At 36.8% G+C, this 25,341-nt stretch overlaps 1 protein-coding gene across 6 annotated transcripts in view; it reads right to left on the bottom strand.

Annotated features, from left to right (window-relative positions):
* hlcs (holocarboxylase synthetase (biotin-(proprionyl-CoA-carboxylase (ATP-hydrolysing)) ligase)) overlaps positions 1-25,341 on the bottom strand; it is a 128,786-nt gene that overhangs the window by 84,002 nt on the left and 19,443 nt on the right. For 3 of the 6 annotated variants that reach the window (XM_069888946.1, XM_069888951.1, XM_069888948.1), the window contains exons 4-7: positions 22,672-23,672; positions 20,781-20,963; positions 16,291-16,359; positions 3,844-4,115 (exon numbers count right to left, since the gene is read on the bottom strand). In XM_069888946.1, the coding sequence (XP_069745047.1) occupies positions 3,844-4,115; positions 16,291-16,359; positions 20,781-20,963; positions 22,672-23,672 (1,525 nt within the window). The remainder of the gene's footprint in view (positions 1-3,843; positions 4,116-16,290; positions 16,360-20,780; positions 20,964-22,671; positions 23,673-25,341) is intronic. The other 3 variants (XM_069888949.1, XM_069888950.1, XM_069888947.1) reach the window with 2 other exon arrangements.

The following is a 25,341-nucleotide window of genomic DNA, read 5'->3' as shown; positions in this document are numbered from 1 at the left end:
TCTATCTCTCTAGTTTAATCACATTCTAAATGTAACAATCAGAATACACACACAATATATCAGGAACAGTCTCAGCTTGGCTGCTACACAACACCCTTGTCTCAGTGCCCTGTCTGATGAAAACAAGCATTTCATATGCCTTCTTCATTACCTTGTCTCCCTGTGTTATCTCTTTCTGAGATCTTTGGGCACCCAGGTCTCTCTGACCTACAACACTCCACGGGGCCCTACCATTCACTGTGCATTTCCTGCCCTCGTCTGACTTCCCAAAATACTTGTCTAAGTTGAATTCCACCTGCCATCCCTTTGCCCACTTTGCCAGTTGATCTAGATCCTGTTGTAACCAGAGACAACCATCTTCATGGTCTACCATTCCAACAAATTCGGTGTCATCTGCCAACCTACTAATTCTCTCATTTACATTATCATCCAAATCATTATAAATAATATTGGAACACTCCAGTTTTTTCTGTCCACAAACAGAAACGTGTGTCTTTCAAAATTTTTCATTATTTTAACAGTCTCTGTCAAGTCAGGACATGATTCAGCATTCCTTTTTCAAGAGAAAAGAGTCAGATAGTTTCTCCTTTCCAGAATGGTGTAAACAATTGTTGGCCTACCCAATCCCATGGTTCTACTTACCTTTCATAACTCATCCAATACTCTTCTGTTTAGTTCTAGCAAGTTTCAATACACATTTACATTACCTTCACTATTCTATTCTTTTTAGCTCCATTGTTCATGGTTTGTTTTGTCAAATAACTACTTACATTCACAACAGTGACCACCAATGCATTACTTTGCATCTTGATTTCATTCTTGTTCTATTCCATTTAATTTGGCAGTATTATTTGAGATAACTCTTAATGATTCCTTATATCATTATTAACTGGGACTGCAGGATTTATTCAACCTGAATCCCCCTGCTTTATGCCTGCGAATTATGTACTCTTTTTTAAATCAATGACCATTCTCACATTTAAAATCATTTGCCATGATTATTAACACTTGTAACAATACTCTTCTTCACATATAGATACTCCATATCCCCCAAATGTAAAGAGTTCCTTAAACAATCTAAATTGTAAAAGTAACGTACAAAATAAGTCGTGCCAGTAGGACCCTACTTTCTAACTTTGTTACCCGTTCTTCTGCTTCCTTCAACATGACCTGAAGCCAGTTGGCTATCCTTTGTGCAACTTTTCCTCTCATTGAGCACAATCTTAATTTGTTCATTGTTTCAACATCCATTGCATTACTTGAGTTTATTCCCTTATCTCATACCCTTCCTCCGTCATCTATTTAGTCAATCAATGAGCTAGATTTTCGATTTTAAATTCTTCGTGATTTACATTTTTGACTTTTTAATCCTTCTTTTCATAGATGCATTATCACTTTCTTACTTTTCTTCTTACGTTGGCCCTTGAAAATTAACATGCTTCCACTCCAATTCTGCGCCTGCAAATTCTGCCTCAGGTAGGAAAGGTGATGCTCAAAAGCATGAGCACGTGAGTAATTCAGGAGATCCTTCCTCTTCTCAAGTCTTGTGCTTCTGACCAATGAACCTGGGGCTTTTGACGCCATCCCAAATACTCATTCTTCATTTTGAGATGTCATAGGCCAAGGATTCTCATGAGCTGGTGAGAATGTTATACATTTTCAAGTAAGCTTAGAAAACATTCTTGAATTGTTTCCTCTGCCTACATGGTAACCTCTTGCTCTGATGGTGCTCAGAGTCAGACCTGTTTCAGGTGTCAGGCAGTCAAACAATCTGGCCTTTCTATGAAGAGTAGTTGGAATGCCAATTGTGCTTCAATGCTGGGGATGTGAGCCTGAAAGAGGACAATGAAGTTGGTTCATTTTCCCTACAAGTCGATTCAAAGGATTCTGCAAACACTGCAGTTTGAATTGCCTGCTGCATGCAGTCTATAACACAGATATACCTGATGGAAATGGATTGTTGCTGCAGGATTGTAAGACACAGGAGAATTTCACCATCATTATCATTTTTCATTGAAAAGGATCTCCCACAGAAGGGAAAGTAGTCCACATTTTCCAGGTCTAAACTTGGGCCTTCACTGTTGGTGTGTACAGTGGAAAGCAGATGGGTAGAGACCCTTGTTTAGTGGATGCTAATTGTAGGGGCTATTTTCTTGTATGCTTCAGTGAATGGAACAAGGATGATGAAAATTAGCTTCTGAACATGGATTCTAAACATCATTCCTTACTGAAATTGAGGTACAGCTCTTCAGCCAATGGAAGAAAATGGTAAAGAATTCTGGCAATGACTTTCCCTGTGGCAAACAGCACAGAAACCCCTCTGTAGTTTCAGAAAACAGATTTGCCTTCTTTTTTGAAGATGGCTTTGGTTATAAGATTTCTGAGATTCCTTCAAACATTCTATTCTTCATCTGGACATTAGATTGTGTCACGACAGCATGTAACACAAGTATGTCCTCTTCACCTGCATCATTGCACAAGAACTCATGAATGTTGGACAAATCACTCAAATCTCTTTGTTATTACCATTAGGCTGGCCTATAAGTAATGGGGACTGACGATGACATTGCAGCAAGAGAGCAATGCTTGAAGGTCGCAAGGATCATTGGGTGATAGTTCTTTTCATATTTCACCTCAGAGGTCAGCAACATCTGGACAGCAGGTTGGCCCTAATAAAAACCATGACTGGTTTGAAGAGAATATCCAGGATTTGCAGGAGTTAATAAGATTTCTTGCTTTGCAAACATCTCAACAGATCAAAGGAAATGAAATAGCTCCACCTGAAGCCCAAGAACTAATAGAAAAACCACGACCAACTACTTGCTGATAACTATGTTACAATTAGTACCTCAATGTACTCAAGGTCTATCGCCAAACATCAAACAACTCACTCCACAGAGAGTCAAGAATGAAACGTACTGAGGGCAGTAAGTGCCTACCGGAAGGAATGTGTTCAAAAAGGTCTCAGTGACTCCATCCCTGACATGTTCTTCCCTTAACTCACTTCCATGGTAAACGATCTGGTCTGTCCTCACTGCCACTCATGACCATTTAGATGTCAAAAAGGCTACATGTCAACTGAGAAGCAAACTTTGGGAGTGGACTACACCCTTATGGTGGAGAACTTAATGCACCGTTTCCTGCTGCAAAAGTGAGCTGACTGGTCTGTATGGATATATTGCTAATCCTTTTTAGTAGAGATATTGTTATCCATCTGTCTCTTCTCTCTATCTAGATCTTTGTGGAAAGAATAATATGTCAAGAGCAAAAACAGGAGGAACTCAGGAGGTCTTGCAATGTACGTTGGAGGTAAAGGTATATAACTGACATTTCTGGCCTGAGCCCTTCTTCAAGGTAAATCAATACTTTTTCTGCTATTTTAATTCATCCAGATCAGGGGCTTCATTCTGCATTTGATTCATTTATTTGAATATGATTACATTGCTTCAAACCATATCTTGCTATGAGGGGAATTGTTTTATAAATATGCCATTGATTTCCAATTTACAAAAGTAGACAAATTCTTGGAATAAAAACTCTAAAACAGCAGCAAAAAAAAATCACAGAATGTCAGGTAAAAATAGAATTTGACATTCGATCACTATATAACAATGGTAAAGGCTACAGTAAAAGCAAACACGTGTTTCAAATCATCCATCACAGTTATATTAATTATTTTTAGTACACAGGGGCATTAATTAGGCTATTGCTATACAAGCAGTAAGTGAGGTGGAAATGAAACAGAAAGAAGTGATGAGATGGAAACCTGTACTTCTTCACAATAAATGCTAACATTTATTAAAGCAAGACTTTAATCTAGACGCATGTTAGTGGTATCCTTACCCATCAAAGACATCCATCGTAGTTGGGATCACTTCACAGAAGAAAATTAATTGACCTAACACCTGTGTTTGAAGATTTTCACAGTAGATTTTCAGGTCAAAGTATTCAGATGAAAAATTATGTGATTCTATAATGATAGGCAGAGAGGTAGGTGTCACGACCATTCCAGGTTGCAGCTTTTCTACAATTTTTAAAGATACTTTTGGTGATTTAAGTACAACTTCTTCATCCAGTCTAGGCCACAGCCATCTAAGGAAAGTATGCCGAATGTCCTGAAATATAAAAAAATTAATTAGAAATGTCAATAAAATGATTATTTATTGAACTGTTAAGATTAGTTGATTTTAATATGTAAATATTAAAATCCTTTGTAATTGAATCCATACAAAAGCAATCTAACCTACTCCAAAATCAACAGAAATTCAATATATGCATAACACTGTTGGATTTCTACTCAGGATTACCACTTTGCAATGTATTGCTAACAGGATTAGAATTTACCGCTGTTCCAATGTCCTATATTAGCAGTATCCATTCAGCATCCACATTTTAAAAAAATCACGATTTGTAATCTCAAATATATGGGAATATTTTCTAAAGTATTAGAGTGAGCATTTTTTTCACACTTCTGGGCAAGGATGATAGTTTACATCATATCAAGACAAATTTTGATTGTTTGGGCTATATCAAATGAGCACTAGTTTGAAACTGAACACAACCCTGATCTAAAAACTTAAAGCTAGCAGATAGGCAAGAATTTAATCCTAAACACTTGGCTAAAATATGGTGTGAGACCTGTAGAGACTCTGGACTGAAAAGAGGATTGTCACCGAGGACACCTTTAAGACAAAATGAATTTATACCCATGACTTTGAACAATAAAATTTTGGAAACCTGGTATCAAAAGGGGATACAACGTCTGGAAGATTGTTCTGAAAAGGACTTTTCATATCATTTGAACAGATGAAGAAGAAATATGACTTGTCCAATAAGACCTTTTTTTTGTTACCTTCAGTTACGATCCTTCCTTAGGGCCAATTTGGGCCCTGAAGTGACTCTACTGGGACTCACTGAAAAGGAAAACTACTCAATGAAGAAAATGTATACTAGTTTATTTCTAGAATGTATTTTTTTATTGATGAGTGAGAGCCTAAAGCCAGGTTTGCATAAATATAAGGTGATATAGGAGCCAGATTTAGATACAACAACTCTGGTCAGATCTACGTCAAGTAAGTAGATTGGTCCATTATAATTTTCTCCATCAATTGTACCTCACCCCCCAGAAATTACACAAATATAAACCTGAATTATTAGAGATGTGTTTTAGATGTGGTTAGAGGTTAGTTCCTTTTTACATTCTACCTGGTTTTGCACAAAGGTGAGCCCCTTCTGATATGACCTCTGTGACACCTTAACCAAGATCACAGGAGTCATCTTCCCAGTAGACTCACAGCTTTGCCTTCTGGGGAACCATACTATGGTTGGTAGATCACTAACTAGTTCTCAAATTAAATTAATAGAAATTGCCTTATGTGTGGTGAGGAAATGCATAGCAGTAACATGGAAGTCTGATTCCCATCTACTCATGGATAGGTGCTCTTCGGAGATGAATAGCTGCATCCTACTTGAAAAGGTCACATACAATCTCAGGAAGGGATATAACACCTTCCTAAAAATCTGGCAGCCTTATTTAGAGCATATGGGTACCTCATTGGAGCCAATATAGGGTTACGATCACAACTGGCTAGCCAATAGACCTCTGTAAAGATTTTAACACTGTGGTATTATTGTGTCTCCATATGTTTTACTGTACGCACTGACAATGGAATGCTTTTTTGTGCATTTCTTTATCTTTGTTCCTTCTGTTTAATAGGACTTGTATAGAGGGGAGGGAGTGGAGGGAGAGGTTCTCTTGATGCTTTGTATTTGGTATGATTGTTGATTGTTAAATATATTTAAAATGATATAAAATATTACAAAAAAATTAATCTTATCCATCTGAGATATATTTGAACATGCCCTAGAGGCAGAAGACAAATCCAATCCACTGGAGTTTCCCCTCCCCAACCTTATTTTTCATATGTGTTAATGTAATTGTCAATTCAGACAAATATATGTATGTAAAATATATGTAAAATGAAATCAGCTCTCCACTGCGTATTAATTATTTGGAAGTATTTTTATTGACAGTGGCAGTGAGGATTGGCTTAGGGAGACCAGAGGAGAAAGAAACTGAACAGTTTTGCAGTTACCATCATGAGTTGAGGGGGAAAAAAAATAAAAGAACCATGTTGCAATAATTTAAACTGCCTGTAATTTATAAGGACAACCTGCACTGTGTACCACACTACAGGCCAAGTTCACACTCCAGATATAGTGAATTTCCGAACCAGGAGGAACACTAAGCAGACTATTTTGATAGCTACTGCAGTTACAATGAATGATCTGGAAGCAATCTTACAAGCAGCCTGCACTCATCAGCAAAATGTTTATTGTGACAAAGTGGCCAAGGTCAAAGGTTAAATGTCACCTTCAAACTACTGGCATACCTAAAAAGGAATGAATACAAGTTTTTACATGTGAGAACAGTACGTTTTTGTATTCTGGAGATCAATATAAAAATGTTAGGAACACCAAACAATTTGATTATAACACCCATTGGATCTGTACATTTATAAAACTTCATTTCTTCACATGAATCTAGTTTGCATAAAATTCAGCTAAACTAACCAAACATAGTGTTAACTAAATATTTTCAACAATATTTTCCCTTCTCGTACTGCTGCAATTTTTAAACTTCCCAAGGATGAATAGAACTCAATCTTGTACAAATAATTTATTTTAAGTGTAATGTTAAATAAGACTAACTGCAATAACTTGCTTCCTCTTTACCAATTACTATAATTATTAACATAATTAAACACACTTATAGAACAAAGTGAAAGCATCAATTCAAGCACATCACAACAATTTTAAATATCTTATACAAATGTTGAAATGTTTGTTTTGTCCAGATCTCTCTCAAGCATGTATATACACACAATGAAAGGAATTAACAAAATTGTTCCAGGTAATTTGCAAGCTGTAATGGGAGTATTTAAATACTAAGGGACATCAATTATAAATTTTGATGGCAGGAGCGGGAAAAAAAAATTAGGCTGAACTTTTCCATCTGAAGAATTTACCAGAGAAATCAAGTAATATTACAAAGAAAGTTAGAAATTGGGAGCAAGAGTCAAAAGCAAATGGATTGAGTAATACGATGCCAAGATGATAGAGAACAATAGGTAGATCTGCCCAGACTGATGATAATTCATTAATAACATTACTTCAGAAACAAAACGTAATAAATAGATTAGGAAATCTAAAAGAATTCCTGAAGGAATGAACTCAAAACAGGCAAACAAATTCAGGTGCCTGCCTGCATTTTGTTCAAGCCTTGATGAAGGGCTCAGGGCCAAATCAGTGTTTACCCTTTAGTTCTTATGGATGCTGCATGACCTGCTGAGTTTCTCTAGCACTTCTGTGTACTGCACTACAATCACAGTGTCTGCAGACTTTCCTGTTTATCTCTTAAAAGAATGAGGTTACATACAAAATAAGTATGTCCCAAACAAACTGTGGAGATAACGATATCACTGAGAGAAAAAAAAACTATAATCATGCCTAAAAAATGCTGGAAAATATCCAAAACAAAATTCATCAAAAAAAATTCTATTATCAAATATCAATAAGAATTTTTTTTCCTTATTTCACTTCTCATAATTACATTACATTTCTTTGTCAAATTTGCAGAACTTTATAAAGCTATCTACATGTTCAATAGTCAATCCACATGAAAAGACAGAATAATCCCACCAGAAGCCACATCTTTGCCTCCCACTCTTTCTGCTTTTCACATGGACCATTTTCTCCATGACTCTTTTGTTCACTTTTCCATCCCACCCATCCCTCTATTTCACTGCAGTATAGGAGGTATAGCACCTGTCCCTACCCGCTAACCAGCAACCTAAACAGCCATTCCGCATGAGGAAGAGTATCATACACATCTCCTTCATCATTATCCACTGCCTTCAGTGCTCTCGACGTGGCCTCCTTGACACTGGTGAGACCAAGTGCAGAGCAGACTTCGCCAAACACCTGTGCTCTGTCCTCATAACAGCTGGAATTCCCCGTTGCCGACTATTTTAATTTTGTTCCTCCTTCCACACCAACCTGCCCATCCTCAGCTTCCTCTATTGACTGGGTGGAACCACACACAAATTTGAAGAACAGAATTTCACATCCCCCTGGATAGTTTACAATCCAACGGCATGAACACTGAATTCTCTAATTTCAGGAAATGCACTTCCCCTTGGTCTATTTTTCCTTCTCAGGAACACTGCATTCTCTAATTTCAGGAAATACACTTCCCTTTGGTCTATTTTCCCTTCTCATCCACCCAGGTCCTCTCACAGCCCACCTTCCCTCCATCCAGCCATTACCTTTCCCCTTCCTTCCCTTCTCCATTTGCTCACTACCCACCTCACTGTATGCTCCACTCCTTTTCTTCCCCTTTGCTCGTTCTCCTGCTTCAGGCTCCCAACTCCACCTTTCTTGCTTCTCCACCTGACTCCATCAGTCTGCCAACTTTCACCAAGTGACTGAACTCTCTCCTCTTTCATCCAGTTTCTCTCTCATTTCCCAGTCCTGAAGCAGGATTTGGACCTAAAACATCATGTGTCTATTTCCCTCCATGGACCAACTTGACCTATTGCATTTCTCCAGTGGTTGCATCATGACCTAATAAAGCATTAGAATGAACTGGAATAGCAGGAGCATTAACCTTCTTCTCTATTGGTACCACCTGACTTGCTGAGTGTTTTGTTCTGGATTTCCACAAATGGTATCATATTATTTTTGTTCTTTAATGAAGATTAACTTATTTAATAAAACTGCTTCAAATGTGGAAGTAATTCAAAATAGCAACTGACGGAGGCTGCAAATAATCAACAGAAAAGGTGAAATCAGACTGAGGACTTAAAAACAGACCATGAAGAAATACATTGGACAGTGAAAGCAGTTAACCATAAAAGTTCCCTCAACATCCTCAGCTCATACTTACAATACAAACTCCAATTGTGCTACTGTTACGAGCCCAAAGGACCCCTCTCTCTCACCCAGAGATTGCTTGCAAAAACACCTGACCTTCTCCATCAAACAATAGAAGTCAGTCTTCTGGTTCATCTGTTGTTTTTAGGTAGTGACCTTTATGTGCACTCTTCAAAAGCCTTACAAAAAGGTATCAACAAACAGCATGTCTGTGCTTTTGCTTTAAAAGACAATAGTTCATTCTTCAGTTCAATTAAGACCTACTTGTGAAGTCTCCAATATGCACTCTTCACAATTTCTGCAAAATCACTGTGGATATAAATTCTTCAGCATTTCAAATAAGATCTGTTTTAAAGTGTGTGTATGTATGTAACCTACTCTATCTTTTCCAATTTATCTCTCAAAAATATTCTGTCACATTACAATTTAAATGCTTTATACCCTCATCAAAAGTTTAAATACTTTTATGAAGGAATAATTAATAGTTTGGCAGTGAGGTGTGTCAGTGTTGGCACTCGGCCCATTAAATCAAAATAACGTTGTTTCAGGGCACATAATCAAAGATGACAAATCAAGCAAATGTTGTAATACTTCAGATAATGTATTAAAAGGCATACCTAACCTTGAGATAATTAAATTTAAATTTTATTTATAGCATGGCAGAATCCGATTTCGGCCATTTCAATCCATGCCACCAAATTATATCCCGTATGTTTTGGAGAATGAAAGGAAACCAGTGCACCTGTGGAAAATCCATACAGACACGTCCAAACTCCTTACAGACAGCACCAGATTCAAACCCAGTCGTTGGCACTGTAATAACCTCATGCTAACCGCTACACTAACTGCACCACCCAAATTCCAACAGTATTTTTCAAAAATCCAGAAAATAAGTTACTCCCTTGTTCTGTCCAGAATATAATAAAAATAGATCACCTAGTCTTCAAAATCACTGCATTGTGAGTTTGCCATCACATTTTCTACAAAATATCACAGCCTAAACTTCAAGAGGTCTAAACTAATAGTTAATCATTTTATGAATTATGTGAAATTGTAAAATATGATTGCTTAAAACTTTTTTTTAAACATTTTTCCTTCTATTTTAATGTACTCTTCCATTTCCAAGCAACGCCCTAAAATATTAATGGATTAATTGGCATTCTTGATTTTTTCGATGTTGATTAAAAATAATGTCTAACTAGATGCCTTAAAAAAAAGGTGTCACTAATTATAGAGGAAAATGCCAGCAGCTTGTGAAGAAATAGATGATTAGATCAAATAAAATGACAACACAATCCACTCTTAGGCTTCAATGTCCCTCCCTGCCCTGTCGTCACTTTGTGCTTATGTGGTCAGCAGGCACTCAATTAGTACTGAATAATTGATGTAGATGTAGCATCCAATTGCAGAAGCACCAAAATCAAACGAGGTGGCGACTGATATCTGATAATGTCTCAGAAGTTGTAATGAATTAAACAAAGGCCCCGTATCTAGTGTCAGAAAACATCTGCTCCCTATAATACAAAATGCAAGCAAAAACAGAATTTTCTTGGAATTCCCTTGAACCATTTATTCTCTGCAACAAATTCTCAAAGATCAACATCATGTAGGTCAAAGACACAGGTAAAAGTGATCCTTTAGAAGGGTATGTTTCTTCTAGAAGTCATGTTTCTTTTAACCCAAGGGTAAAGGCATCTATACCATCAAAAAAAATCATCTCCAACTAAATTAAGTAACTGGACCAGCCACGCCTCTGGTTGTTTCAAGTACCACGAATACATTAGAATCCCCACTATCCAGAATTCAATCAACAGGAAACTTAAACAACCGGCAAGAAAAATAAATAATTTCAAATAAATGAGACTAAACAGATGGACCACGCAGGGGACTGCTGAGACTTCATTGGGCACATGTAGGTTTGCCTCGCTGAATTAGCAATGTCCTACAATGCATTTCAAAGAAACGCAGTGTAAAAAAAAATCACTCTTTTCACTGTCGCCACTTGTGTGGAGGTGATTCACGTTGTCAGCACAAGAAAGGTGTGCCGAGGGCCTTACTGGAACACTTGCGTGGATGTCAGGCAGGTTGTCAGCACAAAGGAGGTGGTAAAGTTTCAGTAAAGTTGCATTGGAATGAAATAGTGGCACCCAGGATGAAGAGACAGCCAATGCCGCTCACCACTGGGGCGACTCTCCCAAAGTGTCTCCCTATCCCTGCCTAGGATGTCTTTTTTCTTTAATTAGATATATTAGTATGGATTTATCTGTAAATTTGGGGGAGGGGGTCATGACAGTGGTACAGTTAATGTACCAGTTAGCACGACGCTGTTATAGCACCAGTGACTGGGGTTCAAGTTTAAATTCTGTAAATTACGGGAATTACCTAATTAAAGTGAACTTTACAATTAAAGACTTCAGTAATGATTTTTTTTCAAATTACTTTACATTTTGCACTGTCCTTTGTCTTCTATTCTGTGTATTCGTAATGCAGGTCTATTAATTGGGCACGGGAAACAGTCTCCGTCAACCGAAAAATTTGCATATACAACACCCACAATCTCTGTAGGTGCCAGATAATGGGGATTCTACAGTACTTAACCATGTATAATCATATAATCATGTACGGAGCGGAAACAGGCCATGTTGGCCTTTCGAGTCCGCACCGGTTCACTGATTTTGTGCGCCCTCTTCAGGCATTGGTCCCGGTAGATTTTCATTCAATAACTATGGGCGAATTCAATGCAGGTGGAATCTTATTGAAATTGAAAGTAAGATTGTTGTCCTGGCACCACACAACCAGATTCTTGATCTCCATCCTGCTTTCTGACTCATGGTCATCAACTTGGATTTTCGAAAATCTTATCGACTAAAACTTATCTTTAATAAACATACTTAATAACTGAAATCATCTGAAGTTTCTTACCAAAATAATTTTTTATAAAATAGCAACAACACCAGCAACCAGATTATCTGTCAAAGAAATTTTCCAAGTTATATGTCAGATCATAACTTTGAAGGCAGTAATTTTGGATTCCTTGTATGTATTAGTATATGAGAATCTGCCACCCAAAACAGGATCCTTATGTGCACAGGTATATAAATTAATGCACCTGTTAGTAAATGAAACCAACTAGATTACTAATCTTATTTTCACATATCAGGCTGGTTGGGTTAGATGATAACATGCAATTTAAAAGTAAAAATTACTTGTAAACTAACAAGAACTAAAAGAAAATATGATAACTTTATCACCATGCAGTTTTCCAAAAGGGATTGGAAATACTCAAGAGGCTTAAAGCAACACCAAGGAGTTGGTAAAGAACTGATGTCTCAGGAAACTGCCCATTCTTCAGTTCTGGAAACATGGATAAAGTAGCTTGAAGAAGCAGGGAAAGGAAAGAAAGGACTACAGACAAAGAAACATTACAGTTCTGTTGTCGCTAGGGCAAATGTCAAAGCACAGATGATAATCATTAATACTGCATTTGGGAACTTTCAACACATTGACATAATGTATCCCAACTTGCTCTCTTTATTTTGCAAATCATTTCCCATCCTATATTAAAATTAACTGTATAAATCTGCCAACAGGATGGGGGGGGGCGGGGGGGGGCAGTAATCTAGTTTGAAAAAGGAAGCATAGACAATTATCATACACTAACATACCTTCTTGATTAGTCAGGGTGTCAAAGGTTATGGGGAAAAAGACCGGGCAGTGGGGAAATGGACCACCTCATGATTAAATGGTGAGGCAGACTCAATGGGCTGAATAGCCTATTTCTGTTCCCATGTCTTCTGGACTTAAAAATTGATTTGGACAACCTTTGTTGTGTGCATCCATTTTACTTAAATTTAATCATCAATTGCAAATTGGGAACGGAATTCAGTGTCTAACGATAATATGGCACTAAGCAAGAATACAGTGAGCAAAGCACAGGGAAAAATAGATGCATTTCAAAGTAATTTCAGTCAAAAGTCTTCATCTACATGAAATGTTGAGTCAGAATTAAATCAATCAATATATAGAACTCAAAACCACCTCAGTCAAAAGATTCATTGTTGGCCCTGTTTATCCCTAATCATGTTGCTCCAATTACTTCAAATAAATGGAAAGAACTCGTTCAAACGTTCCCTCGGATATAATCACAAAGGAACTATTTTTAATCCAAACTAGTCATCATTGCTTATGTCTAAATTAAACGCAAACTCTATAACCTTCACAGATAGCAACTGCTGTGGTCATTACATTGATTTTTGTTCTCTCTTAACAGGATTTACTGTAAGCTAATGCAATGCAGCACAGGAACAGGCCCTTCAGCCACATTAATGGTGCCATCCATGGTTCCAAATTAAACTAATCCCATCACATCCCTCTAATTACTGCATGTTCTGGTCCCTGTCCAAACTCCTCTTACCATCACTATTGCAATTGCTTCCATCACACCCCTTGGCAGAAAATTCAAAACACCTACTATTATCTGTAAAAAAAAACATCCCCTCTCACATTAAAGATATGGCCTCTACTATTTGACATTTCAACATCTGGAAATGACTTTGACGATTCTGAATATTTTTTGTCATCTCCTCTCAGCCTCCAATGCTCCAGAGAAAACAATCCAAGTTTGTTCAAACTCTTCTAATAGCTAATATTAATAATATTCTCTAATCCAGGACACTGCATGATGAACCTCTTCTGTACCCTTTCCAAAGCCTCTCTATCTTTCCTTCATTGGAGCAACCAGAACTTCATACAACACCAAATGTGTGTGTATATGGAGATTAAAAAATACATATACACACACACACAAAAATGAGTTTTTATTAAAAAAACATTGATTTGCAAGTTCAACGAGATGTCAGATTTTGAAAAGTAACAACTCCACACACTCCCTAACACAGGGAGAATTCTTTTACCACATTCACACATTTTCAGGTAACTAACATGACATTTTTAGCTATGCAGTGCCTCCTTGTGGCATTCAAAATATCAATCAGTCTCACTGCAAAAACTGCAACAGAGGTGCAATGGATTTTTTTAAAATCAGCAACTCAGAAAATTAAAAGGAATCTGAACTCTTCCTTGCATTTTCATCGTCAGGCTGGGATATCAAATTTCCAATATAATTTTATAATATTTTGCTCAACATTAATCCTTCTGCTACAAGTAAATTTTATGTGACTGTCTCCAAAGTGTACACTGGATATGAATGGATGACGTTTCTAAAATTAAATACATTTAAAATGCATTTGGACCAGAAATATTTGTTGATATCCTTGTATTGTTCTGGTATCACTGAATAGGTCTTTTTGGTCAAAGAGTGTAAGATTGATCAAAGCTGAACATTTTAAAAGTAACCTGACTGCAAAAACTTTACGAACACTTAATTTAGCAAATCCATTTTCTTTAAATAATATTTTATTTTTTTAATTTTAAATTATGGGTTACTTACACAGGAGCTATGAATATTTATGGGAATGGCTTAAAGAATCAAGGAACGCCTAGGGAAGTCACATGATGGAGTAGTGGCTGGTCGAGTGGAACCAGCCCTCTCCAGAGAAAAGAAAAAAAGTCTGAAAAAACAGACCTCAATAAACATAAAATACAGGAAAAGAAAGATAAAGTTACAGAAAAGAGACAGAAAATGGCACCTAAAAGATAAAAAGTAAGAATAACAAAGAAAAGGGAAGAAGGAAAATCACTGGAGAAGAAGGCCTTACCAGCACATCGAAGCAGAGAGCCACCATGGAGAGGAGCGGCCGATCTCCGATGTTGGTGAGTCCCCAGGGGAGGCCCAACAATGGGTCGACCTGCAGCAGGAGACACAGCAGCTGGAGGCCCAGCAAGGATACAGAAGCAGCTCACCAGAGAAGGATGAAGATACACAGATACAGAGAAGAGAAGAAGATGACACAGACATAGATACAGACACAGAAGCAGAGGAGGAAGAAGACCAAGAATTTCAAAGGAAAGAAGAAGGTAAAATAGAAGGACAAAATTTAGATAAAGCCTTTTTCAAAGAACAAATTAGGTCATTAAAAGAATGGCCATCATTAGAATTTAGTTCAATCAAAAGAAAAATGAAAGGAGCTGAAGACAGAATGCAAAGCTTCGAGTTGGTCATGACTGAAATAGGGAAAAGAGTAGAAAATGTGGAGGAACGAGAAGCTGCTGTAGAAATGGAGATAAATGATTTAAGAGGGAAGTTGGAAGAGAGCAAATTTTTTTTTAAAGAGGCAAGATTTATTGTCACAAAAAATTGACATATTGGAAAACTACAGTAGACGAAACAACATAAAAATAGTGGGCCTGAAAGAAGTAAAGAAGGGTCACATATGAAGGAATTTATAAAAGGGTGGATCCCGAAGGTGCTGGGAAGGACAGATTCACATGAAGAAATAGAAATCGAAAGGGCGCAAAGAGCACTAGTACCGAAATCGCCACCGCATCAAAAACCGAGATCCATATTGGTAAAACTTCTAAAATATACGACAAGACATACTGAAGCAGGCAAGAAAGAAGGTTAGAGAAGACAATAAGCCGTTGGAATATAAGGGACAAAAAATATTTTTTCACCCGGACATAAGTTTCGAACTATTAAAGAAGAGAAGGAATTCAACACGGCGAAAACAATCTTATGGAAGAAAGGATATAACTTTATATTAAGATATCCAGCAGTACTCAAAGTATTTATTCCTGGGGAATGGAATAGACTGTTCTCAGATCCAAAGAAAGCCCAAGAACTTGCTGAACATTTGCAGGAAAGGAGAAGAGAGGAGGAAGAGTGACAAGAAGGATGACCGGCAAGAAAATATACAAAAATATGTAAAAATATAAAGCAAAGATAATGTATATATAAAGATTTAAAGATGGATAAGAGAAGACAAAGAAGGGGAAAAAAAGAGAGAGCTTTGTTATATGTATAGGAAAATAGAGTTCTCTGGGGGGGGGGCTGGGGGGAGGGCTGGGGGGGAGAATAATGGTCACTGCGAAATCGGTTGATGCTTGCGAGTAAGTTCGCAAACCGAATGGAATGAGGAGTTGTGGTTGCCGTCAATGGACAAGGGGCAATCCAAGGAGGGGAGGTTCATTTGGGGTTAAAGGATTATTGCTTGTGGGATTGTTGGGGTATTTCATGTCTTAAGTGCATTGTCATAATATTGAGATTAAAAAGGAAAACTTAAAAACCAGTAATAGAAAAAAAGGGGATGGAGGTGATGAAGAGGCAGAAAAGAAGTGAAAATAAAGATATGGCCACATTGGACTATATGACTATAAACATTAACAAAATATATAACCAAGTTTAAGTGTATCCCATTGGAAAAAAAAAATCACATATAATTTAAAAGACAAAGTTACAATGTTTGAAAAAACCTGGGAACCATATCTGGAACATAACAGAAAGAACAGGCCTCGGACCACCACCACCTAAAATAATAAGAAAACACAATCAGATTTAATGTGTATAAGTAGATGATACATCTTTTTTGTTTGTATTCCTTTTGTATAAAGATATTGTTTTATTGTATTTTATATGCTCAATATTTACAGTTTTTTGGAGGGGGGTGGGAAGAGGGAAGGGAGGGATGGGGAAAAAAAAAGATAAAATGTCACTGTGAATATTTAAGGAGATGCATCTGTAAATATACTGGTTGATATGGTTCATAATGTGATAAATAAAAAATTACAAAAAAAAGAATCAAGGAACATCTTTGTCAGATTGTTGTTCATTGACTACAGCTCGGCATTCAACACCATCATACCAGCAAAACTCATGACCAAGCAAAAGGACCTGGGATTCTGCCTGTCTGTCTGCAATTGGATCCTCTAATTTGGCAGACCCCAATCAGTGCGGATCAGCAACTTCACCTCCACCACTCTGACCATCAGCTAGGGAAACATGCCAAGACTGCATGCTTAATCCCCTTCTCTCCTTCTTGTACATCCATAACTTGACTGCCAAATTCTAAATAAACCTACATTTTCGCTGACGACACTATTGTTGTTAGCCGAATAAATTGAAAAAATTAGTCAGAATACAGATTAGAAGATCAAGAATCTGGTTGGGTGGTACCAGAACAACAATCTTCCTTCAAACTAAAGCAAGATCAAGGACTTTATGGTTGATTTTGGGAAGGAAAGGCTGAGAAATCAGTGCATCTGTCTGCACCGATGGGAAGGATGTGGAGAGAGTCAGAACCTTCAAGTTCCTACAAATCCATATACCAAAAGACCTTTCCTGGAGCTAGCAGATTGGGGCAATGGTGAAAAATGCACACCTTTGCCTCTCCTTTCTAAGAAGTCTGAGAAGAGAATATTCTATAATTATCCAATCCAGTCTTGAGTCTAACCAAGGAACCAGCCAAATATATTAGAATATTATCCGCAAATAAATTAATTTTATATTATTCTTGGTCCACTTTAAACCCCTTTATGTCTGGATCCAATCTGAAAGCTCAGCTAATGGCCCTATTGCTAAAACAAAACAGAGCTGGAGACAACGAGCAACCTTGTCTCATGGATCTATGTAATAAAAAAGTTGATGAAATCTGTCTATTAGTTATTATTTTGGCTTTAGCTCAATAATACAGATCTCTTATCTAATTTATGAATGTTCAATCTAATCCTATTTTCTCCATTGTCTTGAATAGAAAATCCCATTCAAGTCAATCAAAAGCTTTTTCAGCATCTAAAGCCACCACCATGCTCGGGTCCACCTTTATCTTAGCTAAATATAACATGGTTAACAATCCAAAAACATTGTCTGATGATTATCTATTTGATCAATTTTGGTAAATATTAGCTAATGTCTTAGCAATCATTTTGTAACCTACATTCAATAATGATATTGGTCTATAAGACAATGGTTCAAGTGGGTCTTTATTCATTTCAAAAATCAATGTTATAATTGCTGTTGAGAAAGAATCTGGGAATATTTGGGTCTCTTCAGCCTGAATCAGTACCCTCATAAATTCTTTATAAAAGATAATTATAGTTTAGTCTCTGGTTATAAAATAAATTGGGACTAAAGTGAAATTTCACCTTTAGCTAACGCAGACTATACTCAGTATCAACATTTCAGTCATTTTAATTGGATTAAAACAGAAATAAAATATTTGGGTATCAAATTTTTTCAATTGTTACCTATCCCATTACCTACTAATATTTAAAAAAATTTAAATGAACATGTTCATTTATTTTTTTATGGTCAAGCAAAATATCTAGAATATCCATGGAAAATTTGACCTGGGATTACAAGTTGGGAGGGTTAAAACTACCTGATTTTTAAGAAATATTATTTAGATGCACACACTGCATTTGTTGCTTCCTTTTTTAATCAGATGGCCATTCCTGGTTTACACATGGTTGGAGAAGGCAGAAGAATTTGTACATAAACGGCACTCTAAATTAATCAGGAAAAAAAAACAAATAATCCTTTATAGAGGCACGTATTTTATGTCTGGGATAAGATCAAACAGTTCATGGAACTAAAGGAGGGCTTATCCTCAAAGATGCCTTTATTTAAAAATAATATAATGCCCATGACTAGGGAATAAAATTTTAAACACCTGGTACCAAAATTGTATCAGGTGTATTGAGGATTATTACAATCAACAGATGCAATTCATGTCTTTTGAGAAACTAAAAAAATAAATATAATTTGATTTAATAGAACATTCTTCTGCTATCTCCAATTACGATCTTTTTTTAAGGGATAAGTTGGAACCATCATTGACCCTTCCAACGAGCACAGACATGGAGATTCTAATTCAAAAGGGGAATGAAACTAAATTTACTACCACTATGTATTTCCAGCTCCAAGACCAAAGGCCAAAAATTGGGTTGCATAGGTCTCGGGAGAGATGGGAATCGGATTTAGGCATTGTAATTGATCAATAATACTGATCAAATTTATGCTTTGATAGTATGACAGCTCTTATTAATTCAGGATATAGAATGATACATTTCAATTTTTTGCATCAACTATATCTCACACCTCAAAAGTTAGATAATAGTAAATTGGAAATCTTAAATATGCATTTTAGTTGTGGCATAGATATTGATACTTCTATACATTCTACCTGGTTAGGCACGAAATTAAGATAATTTTGGATAATTTTGAGGGAAATATTAATGAAAATTATACGGGTGGACTTCCCTCTTGATCCGCAATTGTTCCTTTTGGGGAATTTGGCTGTCATGAATGTTAACTTTATTTATTAAAATCGCTTTGGCAATAGTCAGGAAATGTGGAGTGATAACATGGAAATCCAATTCCCTCTTACATAATAATCGTTGAAATATGGAAATGCAAAATTGTATACTCCTGAAGAAAATTACTTATAATCTTAGAATTTAATATAAAATGTTCATAGATATTTGGCAGCCTTATTTGAATTATTTAAAGCCCAGATAATTTAATCCAGTGGTTCTCAACCTTTTTCTTTCCACTCACATCCCACTTTAAGTATTCCCTATGCCATCAGTGCTCTGTGATTAGTAAGGGATTGCTTAAGGTGGGATGTAGGTGGAAAGAAAAAGGTTGAAAACCACTGTTTTACTCGGCCCTAATTGATGTGCACATTTTCCTAACTCCAAAGGAAATGGGCCAATGACAATTTTTGACAAGCAAAATATTTCAGTAACAATTGGGTCCAGAGCAGTAATTCTCAACCCTCTCTTCCCACTCACATCCCACCTTAAGCAATCCCTTACTAATCACAGAGCACTTGTGGCATAAGGACTACTTAAAGTGATATGTGTGTGGAAAGAATAAGATTGAGAACCACGAGTAAAGTCTATCTATTAAATATTTTATATTTAATTTTCATCACTTATTAATAATTTAATATTTTTATTTCTTTTTTGATTGTATTTAATGTTGATGCTAGCTCTTTCCTCTTTTTATTTTTCTTCTCCCCCTCTGTCCACTGTTTCTTTTTTCTTTCTCTATAGAGGGATTATTTTTAGGCTTAATGTACATTTTAAGGATCTCATTTTTTTTGTATAAAAAAAGTTTGTAAAGATATGGCATATCGTCAGATACAGTACCTTATCAAACTTCAAAGGCTTCTGAATAAAGTATACTAATTGGTTGCAATCACAAGCTGCCTTGACAAGACAAGTGCTCAGGAGCCCAGAAGACTTCAGAAGGCAGCACATCTAGCCAAGTCCACCACAGGCTCTGACCTCCCATCCACTGAATATATCCGCACAAGGCACTACCTCAAGAAGGCAACCAACATCAATCACCCAATCACAACCTCTTCTCCCTGCTTCCCTGGGAAGGTACAGAAACCTGAAGACCAGCACTTCTAGGTTCAAGAACAGTTTCTTTTCCAATTTCTATCAGGCTCTTGAACCTCCCCTTGGTACATTAATCATGGACTGCACTACTGTAAGTCCATTTTTTGCATTAGGATTACAGAGAATATTTATCATCTATCTTATAGATTTATTGAATGTTTTAATTTAATTTAGTTAGTTTACTATAATAGTTTTTCTTTATAAGTATCTGTTCAGCTTCAACAAGTATGAATTTCAAGCATATGTACATGTGGAGGAATTAAATTAAATAATATCACAGTTTTCATTGGTCAATGAGACATTGTCAAAAAGTCAATATACTTACAAGCTTTAAACATAAGATTAAAATAAAAAGCTCACTTGCAGAAAGGGGTTAAAATAAAATGTTATGCCATAATTACTTTGCAAAAGGAAATGAAATGGTAGTTTGAATAGACTATGTTAAAAAGCATCAGAAATCATTGGGAGTTGGCGAATAAAAAGTGGTAAAAATAAAATGAGCAAATTGGCCACTTTATGTATCCACTAAAATTAATCTTTACCTCTCTCTTGGTCAACAGATACACTGGTGTCAAAGCTGGCATTTCAGAAAGTCCACAGCCAAACTGAAAATGTTTCAGGATTTCTGTCAGTACTTCATATTGTAGTGCATTACTCAGTTCAAGTGTTCTGAAATCCTCTTGCAGGTGAACCTCGCATGACTCAGGGGAGATTTCAAGATGAACCTATACATGCATTACAACCAAAACTAAAGTTATTCAGTGAATTAAAAATTCAGAAATTTCTAACTACCATTGTACAGTGCATTCTGGATTTGCTCAGGGAAGATATTTGCCTTTTGAGTGAACTAATTCCCATGTCATTTATAATTTCCATCCATCCTTGTTTCCTCAAATTACACATTACAGAGACTAGTAACCTGCTCCAAGTTCATCTGTAGTATTTTTTTTCTTCCTCAACACTTTCACAGAGAAAAGGATGATTTGTTTCCATTCTAGGTCTGTGCATTGGATGATATTTGTGTGTGAATTCACATGAAATGGCCATTGCACACCAGCCATGACATGGCTTTGACAGGATGCAATCTTGGCCCAATGCCAACAAGGTCCAAGATGATTAAATAAAGCTAAGGGGTATATGGTATGTGCATACACACACATATGTACTTATCTTGCTCACGTCACTTCCTCCCAACCTGATCCTCTTCCTCTTTCATTTCCATCCTTGTCTTCCTATTCTGCTCTCTTTCTCATAACCACTTCCCTTAGCTCCCTCAATTCTCTATTTCAAGCAACATATCCCCATTAGTTCTTCATCAAGGTATCAGCCACATTTTGGGCCTGAGCCCTTGATGAAGGTACATTGATGAAGAGCTCAGGCCTAAAACATTGGTTAGGTATCTATCTTTGCTATTAAAGAAGACTGTGTGACATTCTAAGTTTCTCCATTATTTTTGTGTAAGCTATGCTAGCTATCCCTGATCCGTCCTCCTTTGCAAATGTACATAAATCCTATCCCTTAGAATTTTCTCCAATAATTTCCCTATTACTGATGTAAGGCTCACTGGCCTGTAGTTACCTGTCTTATCTCTGCCACCCCTGTTAAATAAAAGAACATTAACTAGGTCTTTGTAGTCAAGGACCTCAACTACAAAGAAATAAAATCTCTGTGAAGGCTTCAGTTGTCTTCTCCTTTGCTCCCCACAGAAATGTGGGATGGATCTTATCTTGACACTTGTGTGTACATTAGAGCACCTCCTCCTTAATTTTTGACCTGCTCCAGATTATTCACATTGCCCCTCCTAGAATTCACCATCTTCCATGTCATTCTCCTTGGCCCTTGGTGAATACAGATGACAATTATTTTATTTAGAACCTCATCTACTTCACCTAGCTCCTCACACATATTACACCATTGGTCTTTAAGGGGTCCATGCTTGAGATTCTCCTCAATCTTACCTGTTGAGGAAATTCCATGGCCCTTTCTGGCCTTCTACTAACTTGTTAAGTTCTCACCTAAACACTCGGTATACATCAATATTCCCTCAATCCCAGTTGTGTATACCAATCATGCTTCTATTTTGTTATCCCTGATCAAACTTTCAAAATCTTTTGTCATTCAAGATTCCCTGGTCTTGCCATCTTTGTGTTTCACTTTCACCAGATGTTCCTGGTCCTGAACTTTTACTGATTCTCTTTTATGACTCCCAATTGTCATCTGTTCCCAATCTACTTTAGCCAGGTTTTCTCAAGCTACTGAAATCAGCCTTCCCCCAATTCAAGACCTTAGTTTGAGGATCAAGCACTTACAAAGATTTATTTTATCTTTAAAAGTTTGGATGATCATTTCAAGGCACATATGTGGAAAAACAATGAATGACATTAATCTAATTTCCAAAAATAGAAAGCAGTATTTTTTTTTAAATTAATGTACCTGGCAGAGAACAGCTTCTCCTCCATTTTCACCATAAGATAAACGTACGATCACCACTTCTTTTTCAAGATCAGTCAAACTCCCCCACAGCCCAAGGTCTTCTGTGGCATCCTTTGTGGTATTAATGTCTCTTAAGAACACTTTGCCACTGGTAAAAGCATCCAGGATTATGTCTGTGCCATCAGATTTTGTGAAGCATAACTTGTGAATCTTTTCCTTCAATTCGTTTTTATGAGCTATTTGGATCTCACCAAAACAAAATGATGTGCAGAGCCCCAAGATCTTCCCACCTCTGGATAAGTAACTCATGAATTGTCTATTAATTTGTTCAGACACTGGCTTGTCACAGGCCACAACCAGTAACAAAGAATTATCAGCCCAAGGCTCCTTCAGTACCTGTTCTTCAAAAAGAGGATAGATAGCATACTTATCATTGTCAAGGCAATCCGTCAGAACAGACTTTACTTGCTGAAGCTTCACCCTGTACTGACTGCAGTTAGATCCAACATATATCAACACATTGGGAGGCTTCCCACTCTTGTTATTTTGCTTTGTATTTCCCATTAAGTTGTCTTCTTCAATTAATGTTTTATCAGAGCTTTCGCAATAGTCATCAGAGAGGTCCAGAAGATTTTCTGCTGAGGCATATCTGACTGATTCAATTGTGCTGTTTTCTAACTCCAAACATTCCGTGCAATTGGCAAGGTGAAAGTGATGCCCGTGATGATCTTCCATTCCTCCTTGGGATGCAAGAAAGTTTCTATTGTGAGAGTCCAAACTTTCATCTACATCTCTTTGTTGGGGTCTCCTTGAATCACCCGTAGTGTGGCAATCATCATAAGAATCCAGAGTTGATTCATTGATTGGTTTGTGAGAAATATCTTTGGAAGACATTTCAGCTGCAATATCTTGGATCTGGGGATTATCTGGCTTTTTGCTCTCTCGTTCAACCACATTTGATTTCAGCAACTCAATTTTCACTGATTCATTAAGCTGTAAAGCTGAAAGAAATTCATAAATACCTGAAATTGTTACATGAGTCAGAATATCGTGTACAAGATCCCACTAAACATTTTCCAGAACTGTCACTAGCTCCTCGCACACTTGCCAGTGATCCCAGGTATCAAATGCCAATCGGCCTTTGAAGTGGCAAGTGTGAAAGCAAAATCTGCTCAACACCGACGTCAGATGATGTCATCTCACGCTGGGGATTGCAGGCCTCGACCCCTACTACCATCCCCAGTGTCGAGATCAGGCAAGTGTGAAATGGGCAATTGCATTACAGGCACTTCCTATTAAAGACAGAAGAAATGCCGGAGATAAACCCATGCAAGTGTGAAAGTGTTAGGGGTGGTCTAGTATAAAAGGCCAAACCCCCATTCTTATCCCAGGACACTGAATTTACTGGGATGCCAGTGTAAAAGGGGCTAAAGATTAATAAAACTATTTCAGAATGAATTCAATGGTAGAAATTTGATCATTTTACAAAAAATGCTTTGTTTCTTTATTAAATATACTGTATTACAAACAAGCTCTTGTGTCCCTGATTTGCTCTTCATGGTTCACACAAGGGTTTCTATGTAACCTGGCAATGGTTCACCGTCTAAATTTGCATTTCCTACTGGGAAATATCAAAATCTTCAACTTAAATAATAATCTTAGATCATTTTACAACTGTTAAATATTAATTTATATCAGTAATTTTTAAAAATATTTATGTAAATCTGGTTATCACCAGCCTTACAGAAACCGCACTCTCTCTCTCTGAAGATAATACCTCTTTAAAATATAATACTTATTACCGATTTCTGGCATATTGGGAATGAAAGTGCACTCTTCGAACATTTGTCTAAACATGAACCAAAGTTCAAAGAAAGAAATAACTTTCACTAACATAATTAATTACATGGATAATTATCTTATTTAAGTAAATAAGATCATTTTTTAATAAGGTAATCAAAATATAACTGTTATCCCCTTATGATTAAGAAGGAATTGCCTTCAGAGGTTTTCAAAATGGTAATGGTAAAAGGTAACATTGATCTCAGCTATATAGTTTTAAATTGGGGGAGGGTTTATTTCAACAGTAGAATAACTCCCATAATCTTGCAAACCTCTATCAAATCTCCCCTCATTCTTCTCTCCAAGGAATAAAGTCCTAGCCTGTTTAATCTCCCTGTAACTCAATTCCTGAAGACCCAGCAAGATCCAAGTAAATCTTCTCTGCACTCTTTCAATCTTATTGATATCTTTCCTGTAGTTCATTATCTCGGAAGATCTTTCCTGGAACCAACACACCAATGGCATCATGAAGAAAGCCTCTACTTCCTCAGGAGTTTGCGGAGGAGCTAGTGGAGTTGTTCAAGTGAACCGGTACGGATTTGAAGGGCCAACATGGCCTGTTTCCGTGCTGTAAACGGTTATATGGTTATAAGACAAGATGTATGAGGCATTTAAAGGCAAGTTAGCATGAGTTCAGAGACAGCATGCAAGAAGCAAAGATGGTAAGATTAGGGAACGTTAATTAACAAACGAAATTTAAGGTTTGATCAGAAATAAGGGAGAAGCATATGTCAGAAATTGGCATTTGGTATTGAGTGAGTCCTTTGATTTTTATGAGGATATCTGAGATAACTTGTTAACAAGATTTAAGGGGATTCCAAAGTCTCA

Source organism: Narcine bancroftii, chromosome 7, assembly GCF_036971445.1.
Source record: "Narcine bancroftii isolate sNarBan1 chromosome 7, sNarBan1.hap1, whole genome shotgun sequence".
Lineage (NCBI taxonomy): Eukaryota > Metazoa > Chordata > Chondrichthyes > Torpediniformes > Narcinidae > Narcine > Narcine bancroftii.
This window is presented reverse-complemented; position numbering and strand designations above follow the sequence as displayed.